Source organism: Rana temporaria, chromosome 4 (assembly GCF_905171775.1).
Source record: "Rana temporaria chromosome 4, aRanTem1.1, whole genome shotgun sequence".
NCBI lineage: Eukaryota > Metazoa > Chordata > Amphibia > Anura > Ranidae > Rana > Rana temporaria.
In genome coordinates, this window is record NC_053492.1 from 285,893,215 (window position 1) to 285,911,900 (window position 18,686).

The 18,686-nt window shown below is 44.5% G+C and overlaps 1 protein-coding gene across 16 annotated transcripts in view; it reads right to left on the bottom strand.

Moving 5' to 3' along the window:
- The window catches only part of PTPRK (protein tyrosine phosphatase receptor type K), a 564,328-nt gene that overhangs the window by 29,315 nt on the left and 516,327 nt on the right, over positions 1–18,686 (bottom strand). For all 16 annotated transcript variants that reach the window (XM_040350403.1, XM_040350400.1, XM_040350398.1 and 13 more), the window contains 2 exons: positions 12,746–12,900; positions 3,127–3,262 (listed from right to left, as the gene is read on the bottom strand). In XM_040350403.1, the coding sequence (XP_040206337.1) occupies positions 3,127–3,262; positions 12,746–12,900 (291 nt within the window). The remainder of the gene's footprint in view (positions 1–3,126; positions 3,263–12,745; positions 12,901–18,686) is intronic.

Sequence of the window (18,686 nt, forward strand, 5' to 3'; positions counted from 1 at the left end):
CAAGAAGAAAAAGTAAGTTACAGTGGCGTAGTGTATCTTCGATACGCTACACCTGCCTAAAGATAGGCAGCTCTTTGTGGATCTACCCCGGAATCTGCAGGAAAATTAGATATCATGCATCGATTTTGATTGGACAATTGTTTGATCATAAAATAGGTGTATGATCAGACATTGATACACAAGAGGATGTGAACTTCTCTGTAATGGATTTTTTCCCAGTGATGGGATTCGACATTCCATATTAGACAGAGAACATGGCACAATCCAAGTAAACAAAAAGTTCTGTAAGCAACACCTTTTTTTCCTGACAGTGCCCCTTCTGAGACTAGACTCTGGATCCGCCCATGCTTAGTACATGTCCTGTATGTACTTGGAATGTGTGAGATTAGCGCAAACATGCTCTAAGTGTTTACTCTTTGTTTTCTGAGGACCTATTCTTTTTGCACTGTGAGGCTCCATGCACACAGAACGCTCAAAAAAGTCGTTCTAAACGTAGGATTGCTGGCAGGAAAACGTGATTTTATCAGCGTTTTGCATTGCAGTCAATGCACGTTTAGCGGCGCAAGCTTTCAGCCGCGTTTCTCTGCCTCTATTCCAAATCAATGGTTCCCTATGGGAGCCCATTTGAATAGAAGTCGCACCACAAGATGGATCATTATGATCCAACGTGCGGTGAGACTTGTGTGCTGAGGATGAAGGGGAACCCCGCCAAAAATAAAAAATAAATTGACGTGGGGTTCCCCCTGGAATGATACCAGGCCCTTTGGTCTGGTATGGATTTTAAAGGGAACACCCTATGCCGAAAAAACTGTGTGGGGATCCCTCCAAAATCCATACCAGACTCATATCCGAGCACGCAGCCTGGTCGGTCAGGAAAGCGGGTGGGGACGAGCGAGCGCCCCCCCTCTTCTGAACCGTACTAGACCACATGCCCTCAACATGGGGAGTTGGTGCTTTGGGGCAGGGGGGCCCCTTGCGCCCCTGCCCCAAAGCACCTTGTCCCCATGTTGATGAGGACAAGGGCCTCTTCCAGACAACCCTGGCCGTTGGCTGTCGGGGTCTGCGGGGGGCTTATCTAAATCTGGGAGCCCAGGATCCCGGCCCCCACCCTATGTGAATGAGTATGGGGTACATCATACCCCCTACCGATTTACCTGGGGGAAAAAAGTGTCAAAAATAAACACTACACAGGTTTTTAAATTAATTAGGCAGCTCCAGGGATCTCTTCCAACTTCTCCGCCCTTTGCAGCCTCTTCTCCCACTATCCAGTGTCTCCTGCCGGGCTCCTCCGCCATCTTCTGCTCGCTCTTTTGCTAGCGGTTGCCCAGTCTTCTCCGTCATCTTCTTCCGGTGTTACGTGATGCTCTCTCCCGCTGTAATGCTGTGTGTGCAGTGCGCAACAACTTATATTGGCATTGGGCGTGGCCACTGTGATGTCATCCGGTGACCTCTCCCCTTATGACGTCACCACCCGAGGCATGATAGGGCGGTGCCATCATAAGAGCAGGGTCACCGGATGATATCACCCAGTAACCAAACCCCATGTCAATATAAGTCGTTGCGCACCGCACACACAGCATTACAGCGGGAAAGAGCATTGCGTCAAGATCGGAAGAGAAGAGGGAAGAAGACGACGGAGAAGACTGGGCAACCGCTAGCAAAAGAGCGGCAAAAAGAGCAAAAGATAGCGGAGGAGCCCAGCAGAAGACACCGGACAGCAGGAGAAGAGGCCGGAGAGAGCAGAGAAGAGGCCGGAGAGAGCGGAGAAGAGGCCGGAGAGAGCGGAGAAGAGGCCGGAGAGGAGGCCGGAGAGAGCGGAAAAGAGGCCTGAGAGAACGGAGAAGAGGCCTGAGAGAGCGGAGAAGTTGGAAGAGACCCCCGGAGCTACCTAATAAATTACTCTGTGTAGTGTGTTTTATTTTTGACACTTTTTCCCCAGGTGAATGGGTAGGGGTACGATTTACCCCATACTCATTCACAAAGGGTGGGGGGCTGGGATCTGGGGCCCACTTACTAGAGGGGGCTCCCAGAATCCAATAAGCCCCTGCCCGCAGACCCGGACAACCAATGGCCAGGGTTGTCGGGAAGAGGCCCTTGTCCTCATCAACATGGGGACAGGGTGCTTTGGGGTGGGGGGCGCAGGGCCCCTATGCGCCAAAGTACCTACCCCCCATACTGAGGCATGTGGCCCGGTACGGTTCAGGAGGGGGTGCCCGCTCGTACCCACCTCTTTCCTGACCGACCGGGCTGCGTGCTCGGATAAGGGTCTGGTATGGATTTTGGGTAGGACCCCAGTTTGCGTAGGGGGTTTCCCTTAAAATTCATACCAGACCGAAAGGCCTGGTATCTGCCCAGGGGAAACCCCTCGGCAATTTTTTTAAAATTTTTGGCGGGGTTCCCCTTCATCCTCAGCACACTCATGATCATCAGACTTGCAGTGTGACTTCTATTCAAATCAATGGGCTCCCAGAGGGAACCATTGATTTTGGATAGAGGCAGAGAAACGCCTAACTGTCTTTGTTTAACACCTTTTACCAGCATCTGGTGTTTTCAGGACTGCTCTTGAACGCAATTTTATGGCGTTCAGAAAACACCTCATAAGCTCCACTGCTGATAAACCTCCTACAAATGTCCATGTGTGCATGGACACATAGGATAACACAGTGGAGTTTATGGGCTTTTAAAAAAAAATGCCCAAACTCCAAAAAAAAATGCCGTTTATGAGCTCCAGTGTGCATGGAGCCCGACTGTCGTGTATTGTGTCTGCGTGCGATCCATCCAGAGTTTGTGTGCTGGATTAGAGGCAAACTGTGATAAAGGGGTAGAGGAGCAGGCACATAAGAGGAAAATATAACATTGCAAAAAATCAACCAACTAGGGTGGTGGGGGGATATAATAGATATATGTATAGTATATTACATGATCTACTGCAGGAAACAGAATATATTCCTTTCCAAAGAACAGCAGAGAAAGTATAATTGAACTTTGAGGAGAGCAGACAAGGAGATAAAGCATACTTTCTGAGGATGTAAAACTGACTGGGGACCTTCAGTGCTGCTTACAGGAAACATTTATTTTTGATAATATACAGTAACTGTCATACATTTTTTTAAACATATTACATACCTCTGTCTGGACCATATTAATCCGCCGGGAGCGTAAAGCTTTCACACAGTTATAGATGTCTACCACACCTTCCCGTTCTGCCATGTCCAGCATGATGTCAATAACTATGTAACAACCAGTGCGTCCAGCGCCAGCGCTGCATGGTGTAGGGGGGGGAAAAATAATCAAATCAACATGCTAAATATTATAATGTACACACTATGAAATACAATTATAGTTTGGCCAATTCATTGCCTTACTTGACTAATGCTATTTTTTTTTTTTATTTAAATGGTAAACAAATTTTTGGTGTCATGACTCTTGCTAGACTTGCTATAGTGAAAAGATCATATGTAGCCTTTTTGCATCCAATTGGGTGTGTGTGCGCCAGGACCGAAGAGAGGGGGAGGCTGGGGAGAGCGCCATGTACAGGCCAGGATTAGTTGGCCAAGAGGGGACGCCGTCACAAGATGATGTGCCGCGATACCCGGCAACAAGTTTGCTGATCTGTGCCGAGTTTGGTGTATTAAGCAAGTTTTGCCAATCAGAAATGAGAGGCAATGATTAGCAGTGAGTGAGGTGTCATGCGGGGGAGTGAGGCACATTTCTTCACAGGTGGTGATTTGAAGTTTACTGCAAGCAAACGTTCATGGACTGTTAATTAACAGTGGATGGGAATTGACTGTTTTTACCTTTTATATGCACTTCGATCACTGGGAGCTGGAGGCTAAGCACTGCTAGAGTGATTGCATATTACTCTGTATATGTACCGTCTACTTAATGTCTACCTCCAAAGCTCTGCTCTCGTACACAGATCTTCCCAGGCTGTACCCTTACTACCCAATGCTAGGTCACCAATCTGTATCTTCTAGGGCTGACTAGTGCAGCCAAAAAGCATTCATTAAACATAAAATACCACCATGGTGGATCATCCCCCTTTGCATATATGTGTTTATACTCATTGTCATTTTGAGTAACAACTACATCACTTGCAATGTGTACATATATCTTTAATGGTGGGCCACACATTGTCTGTGCAAAGACATTAAGAAGACTCCATAATAGCACTGACAATTATTATACAGGATTTAAATTATTATACTGTGCCAACAGTTTGTGCAGAACTATACATGAGGGCAGGCAGTACAGTTACAATACAATTAATTACAGGAGGAATCAGAGGGCCCTGCTTACTAGAGCCTACAATTTAAAAACTATCAAAGCTGTTAGTGATGTGGCACCAGATACACAATTTCAGAGTGCTTTTTTTTATTCTTGCAAAATATATAGTATTAAAAAAAGGAAAATAAAAGAACAGTTTTGAGTGGCCCACTCTTTGTAAAGTCCACGGGTGTACCATGAAATCACAGAACGAAATTAAGAAAGATGAAACTCGGTAAACATATCAAAACACACATGTATCCAGCAGAAAAATAAAATGAATGAGAACATAATCAATTTATTAAATCTAGATACCCCAATTTCATCTATCTGGTACAATACCAGTAAGTGACCCAGTAATTTTGGGAAGTCATACCCAAATTAAATGTATATGGGTAGGACCACACAGAAAACAAAGATTGTACTGCATAGTAATGTTGTTTGATCTGACAAAAACAGAATTTACCAGTTTCCCATTTTCTCACTATGGATCACTGAGAAAGGAATAACATTTTTTTGGTTATTGATGCCGTTGCCTGATAGAGCAGGGGAGGTGACAAAAGTTCTTGCTTATGTAGCCATTACTCCTGTAGGAGCCATTGGTGTTGATGGGTCTTCTGTTCTTTCATGACTCTTGAAGTTCTTGTAAACCCTTGCATATAGCCAGTGAAGTGACTAGCCTCAGGTGATATGCAGAGATGAAACAAATGCTCCTACATAAGGGCTTCACTTTTCTACATCTTCAAACAAGCTTAACCAATGCAGAAGAATCTAAAGGGTCCTGGTGTAGATCTTGTGCATACAATCCCAACAGTGGGCAGGTGTACACATTTCTAGTATAGGTGTACCCCTGGAGGAGATGGAAAGCACCTAGCACCTGTAAGAGTGTAGTTGGATGGTAGGAGATGGTGGGTTACTAAGCAGAAGCATTCTCCGTTTGGAATTACATTTAGAATGTGTAGTTTAGCTCACCACTTCCTGGTAGGAAGCTAGTCAGGTCCCAATGGCTTGACTCCCTCTCAAACTCAGTCTCTTAGGGCAGCTCTTGCAGGCTCAGGTGCAGTTCTGCACTCTCTCCGTGATGTGAGGGAACAGGCACAGCAACAGGTTCTCCTAGCTCCTCTCTATTGGCTCTGGTCCCTCCAATACTAGGCACGGACCCTCACAACAGATCTGTCCATGCCACTCTCAACCCTGGACTGCCTGGGAAAAACTGTGAAGCTCTCCTCCTTTAGGTAAAGCCTCTGAGAATTTAAACCAGGTAGCCATTAGTCTCCAATAGCAAGTATGGTGCAGCGCCCCTTTAGGAACTAAGAGCCCCATCATCCATAGCTTCTGCCCAACAAGGTCACTCTGAGGCTTCCATTGGCTCCTTCTCCATCTGATTAAAACACTGCACTGCCAGGAGAGTGAGGAAAGAGCAGGAGTGAGCAGACAACACAAAGCCACCGCACAGTCAGCAGTGAGAAAGAAAAAAACTGTCTGCATTTCCTTTCACTGTGCAACGGGGAGGGGGCGCAGTGGAAGAGTCTGCACAGACCCGCTGTCGCATACCTGGCAGAAGAGCCCGATATGCAGAGGAGGGGGGCCTCTCTTACACCTCTGACTCAGTAGAAGTGCAGAGTCGCAGGAGTGCGATTGTCTTGCTAGCTGCAGGGCTGGACTGGATCCCCCAGTGAACAGTGGAAGATCGCCAGCAAGCGGAAATCCTAAAGGACAGCAGGTGGATGGAAGACAGGAATAGGCTGGCACTTGGAAGCAGCAGGTAGAAGAGCAGGTAAAGATGCTAGCAGCGTAGAAGTTCCGTAACCCAGACAAGGTCAGACAGACCAGGTCATACACAGGCGGCAAGATCAGGTACACATGCAGAGGTAAGGGTTAAGGACAAGCCAGGGTCAGTGCAGGCAGGGGGCAGGAGTAGTCAGAACAAGCCAGGTCAATAACTAGATACAGATGCAGAGTAACAGGTCAACACGGGAATGCTATAGACAAGACAGCACTGATCCTGTGTACGAACCCAGTTCAAATAGTGTATTTGGTGGCAGCATCTATCACAGGACGCACACATCTCTTAGTATTCCGATGTACATTGGCGTGGATGCGCATGCATGTGATAACGAGCTTGTACACCTTTTCTAAGTGAAGTGCCAAAAACAGGAAACTGGCTGTGGGTTCTATCTTGACTGTTGGGCATGCCCTTCTCGACACCCGCTCTTACACAAATCCCGGCAGAAGGGATCAGGGGAGGTGAGGGGGGAAAGAGCATGCAAAGCCAGTTGCACTTTCATTTGCATCATCTGTGTTACAGTTTTTAAAGTTTAACAATACAGTGGAACCTCGGATTACGAGCATAATCCGTTCCAGGAGAATGCTCGTAATCCAAAGTACTCGCATATCAAAGCGAGTTTCCCCATTGAAGTCAATGGAAATGAAAATTATTTGTTCCGCATCAACGTCAAATGGCATGCAACACCGCATGCAGCCAGAGGTAGGGGGCGCTGGAGAGCCTCAGAAACAGATGTAAAGGCCCGAGGACAGCTTGGTAAATCTCAGGATTTTTTTAAATACAGTGCTCGTATTGCGAAACGCTCGTTAACCGCGTTACTCGCAATCCGAGGTTCCACTGTATAATGATCTACACCTGTTTATGTAAACTCAGTTATGTTTATTTTACAGAGTTTGGCATATCAGGAGAAGAAACCAAAAGGTTACAAATGAGATATACAGTATCTTGGTTGTTGGAATCAGGTTGATACATTGTAAATAGTTTATTACACTACATTTTTCACTTGTTGTGTCATACCTGTTAAGATATGCTGGTAGGGACCAGCAGTAAGCTAGATCTTACTAATGAGCTCCTAGGGTTCTGAAATACAAATATAGTAATTTTTTTCCCATAAATATTGTCACAAATTTTCCCAGAAAACTGAATATAATTTGTCAATCAGATAAGTTCTACAGTAAACTGTAAGCTTAAATGTTTTTTTTTTACCAAGGGCTGCTAGGTAATGATGCAAAAAATGATTAGGACTTATTTAATAAAATGTAATAGAGATAAACCACAGCCTATTTAAAGTTTACTAATTAAATATCTTAAAATAAGCAGTTTACAAACAGTAGACCAGGTGGAGGCTATGCAGCCCTGCGAAATGGATGCTCAATGCTATAAGGCCCAAGAAACCCCAACAGATCTGGAGGTTCTTTAAAAAAAAGAGCCACCAACTCAAAGACATGCCCGATTGAGGTAATAGCAACCAAAAAAAGTCACATCATTAGTGAGATTATCTAATGGGATGTCCTGGATAGGTTTAAAGGTAGGACTGAAAGTACATGATTCAGATCCCATAGATACACCACACCAGAAGTCGAAGTGAGGGATTAAACATAAGCAGCACCTTTTTTATGAAGCTGGATCACTCTTTGGATGTTGGCAGACAAGACAATGGCTGAGAAGTCTTTCATCAAGGTAAAGGTACCCAGTGACATGGATTCCCTGAGAGTCTAAAAGGGCCAGGAGCGGAACAAGCAACTTTGTGAAAATTCTTGTTGCTGAAGGAAGCCTGAAAGGCAGGGCAAGAAATTGAAAGTGTTGCGTCTCCTACCACAAAGCATTGATGTGCAGGAAAGATGGGAATGTGAGGATAGCCATCTTGGATGTCCATGATGCCATGGAAAGATCACAGAGCTTAAATAAGGAATCCTTAAAGGAGCTGTAAAGGTAGAAGTTTTTTGCATTAGGATAAAGACTTCTGTGGGCAGCAGCCTCCCCATTTTACCCCGTAATACTTACCTGAGACCCTTCTCTGTCCAGCGATGTCCACGGCCATCCAGGACTCTCCCTCCTGATTCGCTGAGACACAGCAGACGGGCCATTGGCTCCCCGAGGTTGTCAAAGTCAGTAAGCCAATCAAGAGAGAGAGGGGGGGTGGATGGAACTGCAGCTCCGTATCTGAATGGATAGACGCAGCTGCAACTCGGATGCCCCCATAGCAAGCTTCTTGCTCCGAGGGCATTTGACAGGAGGGAGGGGCTACAAGCAGGGACCAGAGAAGAGGAGCATCCGGGCTGTCCTGTGCAAAAACCTCAGCACACGGCAGGTAAGTGTAACATGTTTGTTATTTTTTAGTTTACATTTCACGTTGAAAAAGTAAACACTTCCTCATCAGGAAAAGTGAGTTTTTTTGAGAACAGAATAAAATAGAAAAGAATGACATTCACATTATTAAATATGATGATGCAATTCCACCCTTTATTATTGTACTCATAAAATGGATGTGTAATGAGGATATTTGCATGTTTGGAAAAGGAACTGCATCAACCCAGGTGCCAACAAGTGTTTGTCTCTGGGGAAGCAGGTAGCGAGAAGCAGGCATGCTTTTTATGTACTCTGCAGAAATGGTGGATGAAATTGCTTCAGCCAGAAAACATACATCAAAACTAAAGCAACACTGTTGCATTGGAAAAAGCCACCAAGTTCAAAAGGGTAAATATGAACCATCATCCTGTAAGCGAGAGATTTCCCCTAAGGTACTTTCAAACCACCATGGAGGAAGAGTTAATGCCCTCTACAACCAGGTAACTTTGTAGAAACTGCAAAAAAAAAAAGATGTTCAAGCCTTGCTGAAGTCTGAGCCCCCATTCACATTGGGGTGATTTGACAGGTCAAGTCACATGTCAAATCGGAGCCTATTGCCAGCAATAGGAGCGTCCAAATCGGTGCAACCGTGCACTGATTTCCAAAAGTAGTTCCTGCATGAACCCGCACAGATGTCTTTCAAAGTCGCCCCTTAAGTCGGACTGAAATGCGTATTTGAAATTGTGCAAGTGCAGATGAACCTTGTTCAGTGGGAGCGAGGGATAACTGATTCAAGTTAGGATTACAGTTATAATGAAGTACTTCAAATTCCTCTGAAATAAAGAGTAGAAATTACCTAAACAATGGAATAAACAATATCAATCCAATTTCAATTTTATCAGTTTAGAGAAGGAAGACGAATGAAAATTCATTTTACTGTAGGTTACTGCAGTTTACTCCTTTCTGAATGAAGCAGGAAATGTCAGGATTTTCATTTTTTGCAATTAAACACTACAGATTTTTTTTCTTTTATAAAGAGAAGGTTAAATGGTGTTTCATGGCTCTTTTATCCAATAGTTCTCATTAGTAGATCTGGCAGAGGCTGAAGATAAGAGGTCTATGCTCGGACTCTCCACTCTGCCTCAGCATTCAATCATGGGGGATCAATACCAAGCGCTTTCCAGCACAGCTATTTGTTTACACTTCACCACTACCTGAATAAAACAAGAGAAGCGCATCCGACATATAGTCTGATTTATTAGCAGTGCAGTCTACCTTCCAGAAAATGTAACTAACAGTGTTGCTATGTGTTATTCAAAGAACTTGGATCATTGTCTTTAAATGACAACCGTGTTTAGGTAGAAATGGAACAATGAACACATCACGTCTAAGACTATAGCAGAACATCTGAACTGCTAGAATACAAGGGTTTAATTTCGTACAAAGGCAAGGCTGCCCTGGAAAAATAAACATGTACCTAATTGCCTTGGAAGAAAATATCCTTGCTTTAAACCTTGCAAAGTCAAAAGAAAATGTTATGTAAAAAGTTTCTACTCCTCTCCTTAAAGCTTCACTTTCCCCTTGATTGTCCCAAGGTATTAATAGCTTCATATGTTTTGTTATGCCTACAGCTACAAGTCACTTTAGCCCATCTAAAATCTCACTACTGGCATATCGTTGTAATGGGTGGTCTCGCTGACCAATATTGAGATGTAGGAGGTAGCCAGGCATCAACATAGTAGCTTGGCAGTTTTTTTTTTTTTTTTACAGTACTTCAGGGGACTTCAGGACAGTCAAGTTCCTCCACCCCAAACTCGCTCATTTATGTCTTTATGGACCTTGCATTGTGCACTGTTCCAAATCATTTGGTGGAGGGGGGATTATGGTACGGGGTTGTTTTTCAGGGTTTGGGCTTGGCCCCTTTGTTCCAGTGAAGGGAACTCTTAGGGCGTCAGCATACCAAGACATTTTGGACAAGTTCATGCTCTCAACTTTGTGGGAACAGTTTGGGGACGGCCTCTTCCTGTTCCAACATGACAGTGCACCAGTGTATATACAGTGTCAAAAAGATTAATTGAATTGGTGGTGCACTTCCAGAATGTAATCTCTATGCATCTTGTGGAGCAAAGCCCACTTCATCAGAAGACAACCATAATGTTTTATGTAGAAGTGGAAAAACCCTGCCATTAGCAAACAATGTAGATATCTAGTTAGATAAACTTGAACATGACAATGAGGTCACTATACTCCAATGGCCTCCACAGTCACCAGATCTCAATCCAACAGAGCACATTTGGGATGTGGTGGAATGGGAGACTCACATCATGGATGAGCAGCCGACAATTCTGCAGCAACTGTGATGCCATCATGTCACTATGGACCAACATCTCTGAGAAATGTTTCCAACACCTTTGAAAAGGAAGTCCAACCTGGTACTAGCAAGGTGTACCTAATAAAGTGACCTGTTAGTGTATATGAAAGAGCAGCAGGCAAAAAATTCTGATACAGTATATATGAACAATTTAAACCCATCAAAGTGCTGCTCTGATCACTGATTAAAAGAGTGTTACTTTACAAACACAACTAGAAACAAAAAGTGCTTACAAAACCAAGTGCAAAAAAATAAAATACCAATAATTAAACAAATCATGAAAAATTGCATAAAACGTGGACAATGGCAAACATTAAGAACAGTGAAATTACCCTATGTGATAATACTTAAGTGCCAATTCTGTGTAGCACTCACATTGCTAAAATCCAAGTGGTGTAACAAAACATGATTTTTTTTTGTTTTTTTAGGAGGGTTGGTAATTTTTAACCTGCATCAGAAAAAAGAAAAAAAAAGGCTAGTGTTTGATTGCTTTGGGCAATAATGGTAATCTGGGGTCATCCATAAAAAAAAAAAAAAAAAAAAAAAAAAAGGTATTTAGGAGTTCCAACACAAACACATTCTGGGGATTTAAGAAAACGCATCTCCGACGATCATTAGAACTCCACAATTGTAAATTTAATTGGGACAAGTATGGACATTTCCTCAATGCAGCAGAACGCCCTCTGCTGCTGTGCCTGTCACACAAATGGTGCAGTAGTTGAGGAGTTTTGTAGCTGTAGCCGGATGGGAATTCAGAGTAACTAGCTCCCCATCAGTATCTCTCGCTTTGTGATTGGGTGGAGTTCAAGCAAATAGAAACATATGGAATCCACAAACTGCCTTGAATCTGCCCATTGTAAGCATCATTAGTTACTAGTAGCGTGTGAAGCGGACAGCCAATGACAAGTGGGGAGGGAGTAGTGGTGGCAAATATGTGTCCCTGCTATACAGCTTGCAGACAGGGCCTCTGCCTAGCTCTCCTTCCCGGCTAAGCCTTTTTTTGCAATACAGCACTGCGTCGCTTTAACTGACAATTGCGTGGTCGTGCGACATTGTACCCAAACAGCCTTTTTTTTGTTAAAAAAATAAATAAACTCAATAAGCGTATATTGATTGGTTTTCGCAAACGTTATCGTTCTACAAAATAGGGAATAGATTGATGGCAATTTTTTTATTATTTTTTATTAGTAATGGCAGCGAACTGCGATTTTTATCGTGACTGCGACATTGCAGCGGACAGATCAAACACTTTTGACACTATTTTGGAACGATAAGTGCTATAAAAATGTACTGATCACTGTGTAAATGTCACTGGCAGGAAAGGGGTTAAACACTAAGGGGTGATCAAGGGGTTAAGTGTGTTCCCTCAGCGTGTTCTAACTGTAGGGGGGATGGGCTCACTAGAACATGACAGATTACTGCTCCCGATCACTGGGAGCAGTAGATCCCTGTCATGTTGCTAGGCAGAACAGGGAAATGCCTTGTTTACACATAGTGGCACAGAGAGACAGAATGGGGAGGTGCCTAACTAACAGAGTCTGCAGGGCATGCTCGTGCGGTTTTGCGCACCCGTGTCACTTTGCTGACGTATATCGGCGTGAGCAGTTCATCAAGTGGTTAACAGCAGCATTAAAAAAAAAAAAAAAGTGAGCAAAGTTTTTGGTAAGAACTGAAGCAGTTGCTTTTTCAGCTGTCCCTGATTGCACCATGCAATAAGGAATGCACTGGATCTGAGCAGAAAACTAAGAAAAACAGGAAATTGTTGAAGTGAGCCTGACCTGCATGGAAATGTTTCTAAGGTAACACCACTAATAGCTTTCAAATCAATCAATGCAGAGCCCCCTTGGATCCTAGGTCCAGGCTGTGCTATAGAATTGTAAAGGGCCACTGGTTTGTAAAATACAGCCCACTGATATTTCTCCTATTTTAGAAACGTTTATTTGGCCAACATTGTTCAATTAGACTTAGGAAAACAAATGGCACCCTAGAAATAATGATTTAAGTGATCGTGATATTATACAAGTCACACAAACCTGCAATGAACCACAATGGGACCAGCACTTGGGGGATTCGACAATTTTACTCTCCGAATAAAAGACAGCAGGCCTGTAGCGTGATACGGTACTCCATGATCAGGCCAACCGGTGAAGTGAAACTGCTTGACTTCCCTGATTTCATTATATCCTCTCTGCAAAACAATTAATACAAATCATTAATAGAAGTGATAAGTGCTTTAGCAATCCTTACATTAACCTTTCTTTAGAATACATAGCCCACAACATAAATATATGTCCAATACATTTTTAGACCAACACGGCAGATGAAATAATGCAAAAAAAAAAAAAAAGGGCCCTCAGCTAACGCTAGCATTAATTTATCCTAAAAGTGCATTTATTTTACTCTGTGTGCGCTGGGCTCTCTGTGTGTCCTGAGCTAGAGTCACGAAGCAGGTTTATGGCTGATGACTGCTTTATTCCAGGATTTTTTACAGCACTATCAAGCTATCAATTTCCACCAAACAAATGTCTGGAGGAAGAAGACAATGACATTTCACTATATTTGCTCCACTGCACTGCAGTCAACAAAATTATACAATGTACTAGCAGATATTCAACACAACAGAACAACTATGTCCAAGTAATACTGAATAGACCACTACAGAAATGAACACAAGCAGAAAAAAAAGTATGTGTTTACAATCATTTAAAAGCAGTATTAAACCTAAAACCAAAATGTAATATATTGCATTTTATTCATTAGATGTAGTGGCTGTATTAGTTTTCCCTTTTTTTTTTAAAGGCCTTTTTGCCGCTGGTTTTCACCTGGTGATCTGGCCAGTAACACACCTCAAGTCTATAAATACTGGAGAGGGGAAGCACTGGACACCTTTGCTGCCATTGTGCCACATGCTGGCTGTCCAGTGCACCCTTGCGGCTTTAAGGAGGGGCGGGCTCCCTCCAGGCTTACCTGCCCTCCATCTATCTATTATTATGCATATGGAGGCACTCAAACATGTATAGAGTTAGGACTGCAGGTAATACTGGGGTGCCCTGAATTGATTTTGCAGCTCACGCATGTATTTGCAAATGTGTGCAAACGGTTAGATAGGACAATTTGTTGTTTGCAGGCTCGTTGGTGAGTTGAGCTGGGAGTTTTCTTTGGTTTTGTTTGATATGAGTCACCTTTCTATGCCTTGCTGCAAAGGCCAGTTATAGGTGTGGGCAGTGGTTGTTTGTGCTGTATGAACATAGGCACAGGTCCCAATTTGACAGAGGTGCAGGTGAGTGGCCCCAAATTCACACAGTCTGTGTTCGGGTCATACACCTGCACCCACAGACCTGTCAAATTAGAACCTGTCTTAATACAGCTGCTGTAGCCCCATAGCATAACATAGGCTGCCTGCACACAGTCCTAGCCACATAAAAACATTGATTCACACTATACAGGCCACAGTTACCATGTGAATGAGCCCCAAGACCTCATTCACATACAAAGCTTTATTTATTAATTCAATACAGATGTATCCTTTAGATTTAGTAGGAAGCTATATTATGTTTGTGTCAGCTAATAATTGTAATTTTAGTGAAAATATTGTTTTGAAATTTTTGGGTTGGTAGGCTGTACAGGGCTTCATGATTTCGAACTGCAAACCCGGACAGGGTGCATGCAGCCAGTCTGTGTGCACTGTGCAGGGACTGGGATGTAATATGACCAGTGAGGTGTAAGCAGTGCTTCTTAAGTCCCACCTATTGTGCTTTACTTTTGGCCACTGAATCACATCAGCATTTCAGCCCAGTGCCTGCAGATCTCTCAGCCTCTCACAAACCTCTCATCACCCAGCTGCCAGTATATTAGTGAGTGTGGCTTTTTCTCTCTCTGCCTATTGGTGCCTACTCGCTGACTTGCACCATTTGCACGGTCCCACATAGCTGCCTGACTGCCCAGGGCTGGCTTGCCCTGGCCCAAATCACATAGTCAGACCATAGCCCTCAGCTTTACAGTGCAGGCTTAGGGTACTCTGATTTCACCCTGAGCTCTGTGTAATCTACTATTTGCCCCTGAGCTCTGTGTCATCTACTCCAGATCCCTGAACTCTGCCGTCACCTACTCCTCCACCCCTGCACTCTGCTGTCACCAACTACTGAACCCCTGCACTCTGTGGCCCTTTAAGCCACGGCCAATATTCAGTGCAAATACACTTAATTCATACTGTAGTGCGCTGCACACACAGCACTTTCCATGTCACATGTATTAGAGCCAAACTACTGCTTCTAGAGTCAACATTAGGGCAGGTGCAAAGGGCACCATCTAGTGTGGCGCTTGCAATTTGAGAGCTGAGCCCCCCCCCCCCCCCCCAAGGAAAATTATTATCTACAGCCTTGTCCATGTGACTAGCAAACTGAGATCTAGGGATAATGTGGGAGAAAAAGGTTTGCCATGTCCACAAAACAAAAGAACAGGCAAGATTGTGTCAGCTTCAGCAAGAGAGAGAAGAATAGCCTGTTCTGATGGTAGTGTGCGTGGCTTTCCGCTTTCAATCCCAGTCAATGACTATGTATAGGCTGGTGTGATTTCATTAGACCTTTTTCACACTGGGGTGCTTTTCAGGCGTTTTTTTTGCGCTAAAAGTAGTGCCTGTAAAGCGTCTGAAAAGTGCCTCCCAATCGGTGTGCTTGCAGGACAGGAAAAAATATAGTCCTGCAAGCAGCATCTTTGGCGCGGTGCAGGAGCCACTCCTAAACCGCCTCTGCCATTGAAATCAATGCGCTGTGCTGCCAAAGCGCCAGCAAAGCGATTCGGCAGCGGCACTTTTAACCCTTTATTCAGCCGCCAGCAGGGGTTAAAAGCGCCCCAGCTAGCGACTGAAAAGCACCGATATAACAGCGGTAAATCACCACTATAAACAGCGGTAAAGCACCGCTAAAACTAGCGTTTCTTTACCGCTAATGCCCCCCGCCGCAGTGTGAAAGTAGCCTTAGTCTACTGAAGGCATGAAGAATAATTTCCTCAGTCATCTTTCCCCTATTGAACAGGCTGCAACAATGTATTAAGTCTGGTGGCAGTAGGGGATGATCTATGTTAGTTCTGCACTCCTGTGGCATTCCAGCCGCCAGAGGGCGAAAGCATGCGGTCATCTGATGCCACAGACCCAGTCCAGGATCCACTCAAAACTCTGGTCTGGCAGCTGGCTCAGCCTCTCAAAGAGCTGCTGAGAGCCTGAGCCAGCTCCCTCCCAGTGCGTGTTGGAGAGGCAGAGCAGACAGCCGGTGATTGACAGTCACCAGCTCTTTAGAGGGTGAAGACCGAGAGCCGAGCAATCAGCAGTGTTTAATCACCTAGTTCTCAGTAAGAGGTGGCAGGGGACAGCTGCAGCTGGGATCAATGCTGCAGCCATCTAGGTAAGTATGATTGATTATTTTTTATTTCATACTTCTTTTAAAATACCTGAAAGTGTTACACTTACACATTAGCATGTACTATTTGTACCAGTGAAAATGTTATACCTGAAGGGTTCCACATGTATTGTCACTTTAAGGCTGGCTCCACCCAGGAGTGATGACAAGGGTCAAGGGGCATAGTAGCCATCTTAGAGCACATGTAAGGAAGCACACTAAAGGCCTGTACACACGATCGGACTTTTTACCAACAAACGTCTGATGGACCCGTTTTTGCAGACAATCCAACCATGTTTACACTCCATCGGACAAACTTTTTCCCTTTTTTTTGGACAAATGTTCGCTGTGAAAACAAAAAGCTTTCCGGCAACAAACGTCCGATGGAGCAAATCCAATCGTGTGTACACAAGTCCAAAGTACAAACACGCATGCTTAGAACCAATGCTAAAGTTTAGACAACAATAGCAGAAGTTGCCCAAAGGGTGACGGTAAAGAGCAGAAAAACCACAGTGCATCTATTACATAACTATGTTTGTGTTTGTTGGCTGTGCGTGTGTATGCATACCTAGTTTACGGACAACGCCCTTTGGAGCAAAATCCTTGAAAAAATCTGTTTATGCAGGAAGGTAAAAAACCTTCTGCATGCAACTTCCACCCTGCAGTGCCCCCTAAATATTTACCTGAGCCGATCTGGTTTCAGCAATGTGCACGAGAGCACCATCTTCATTGGCTCAGATACAGCAGTGGGAGCCATTTGCACCTGCTGCTGTCAATCACAACCAGTGATGAGGGAGCTGGGCCAAGCCAGAAGATTTTACAATCACTTTAAAAGCAATAATGCAAAAACAGGTTTCGGATAAGGATGAGCTCTGGCGTGTTCGCACAGTCCACGTGCAGAGCTCGCCAGGAGGTCGACACTGCGCTGCGTTAATAACAGGCAGTGAGACATTTCCCGATCTCTGCAGCCGGACATCGGGACAATGTCTCCCTGCCTGTGCTTAGTGGAATGCCGACTTCCTGGCGGGCTCTGCACATGGACTGTGCAAACACGCCAGAGCTCATCCTTAGTTTGGGATAGCCAGCATAAAAAAGGGATTTTTATTAACAGCTTACCTGTAAAATCCTTTTCTTGTAGTACATCACAAGACACAGAGCAGCATAGCCATTACATATGGGTTATATAGTGTACCTTCAGGTGATGGACACTGGCACTCTCCGACAGGAAGTTCCCTCCCTATATAACCCCCACCCATAGTGGGAGTACCTCAGTTTTGTAGCAAGCAATATGCATCCCAAAATTCCCCATAAGAGGGGTGGGAGCTCTGTGTCCCGTGATGTACTACAAGAAAAGGATTTTACAGGTAAGCTGTTAATAAAAATCCCTTTTTCTTTATCGTACATCACGGGACACAGAGCAGCATAGCCATTACATATGGGATGTCCCCAAGCAATGCTCCATGAGGGGAGGGAGACAACCAGAAAAAACCAAACAAGAGGTGCCACCGGACAAGAGGAGATTAAACTGCGGCCCGCAGTACCGCCTGCCCAAAGGCTGAATCAGCGTTCCTCCTAACGTCCATTTGATAAAATTTTGCAAATGTGTGGACAGATGACCAGGTTGCTGCCCTGCAGACCTGAGCCATAGGGACCTGGTGATACGCTGCCCAAGAGGCACTTATAGCTCTAGTGGAATGAGCCTTAACCGATAAGGGTGGACTCTTCCCCTTCAGGCCATAGGCCTGAATAATCGTCTGCCTAATCCACTTAGCAATAGTGGCCTTAGACGCTGCCTGGCCCTTCTTGGGCCCTTCCGGCAGAATGAATAAGACGTCCGTCTTACGAATCTGGGCTGTAGCTTCCAAGTAAATCTTTACAGCTCTAACTACATCCAAGGAATGTAGTAAACTCTCTTCCTTAGAAGAAGGCTTTGGAAAAAATGATGGAAGAATCACATCTTGATTAAGGTGAAAATTTGATACCACCTTAGGCAGGAAGGACGGAAGCGGCCGCAAAACGACCCTGTCCTTATGCAATAATAAATAAGGTGCCTTACATGACAAGGCTGCCAACTCCGACACCCTTCTGGCGGATGCCATGGCCACCAGAAACACTAGTTTCCTAGTCAAAAGGACCAAAGGAATCACGGACAAGGGCTCAAAGGGCTGCCTTTGCAAGGCCGATAGAACCAAATTTAGATCCCAAGGATACAGGGGAGCTTTAATCGGGGGATTCACCCGAATAACACCTTGTAAAAAGGATTTCATTAAGGAATGGGCAGCCAACGATCTCTGGAAGAAGACCGACAAGGCAGACACCTGCCCCTTGATTGTGCCGACCGCCAAACCTTTTTCCACTCCCAACTGTAAAAACTCCAGGATTCTCCCAATAGTATATTTGCGGGGATCCCATTTCCTGGTTTCACACCAGGTAATATAGGCCTTCCACACCCTATAGTATATTAACCTGGAAACTGGTTTTCTTGCGTTTATAAGGGTAGAAACGACCTGCCCTGAAAGGCCTCTGTTTCTGAGAATCAGGGACTCAGCCGCCAGGCCGTTAAATTTAGGGCCTGTAAGGC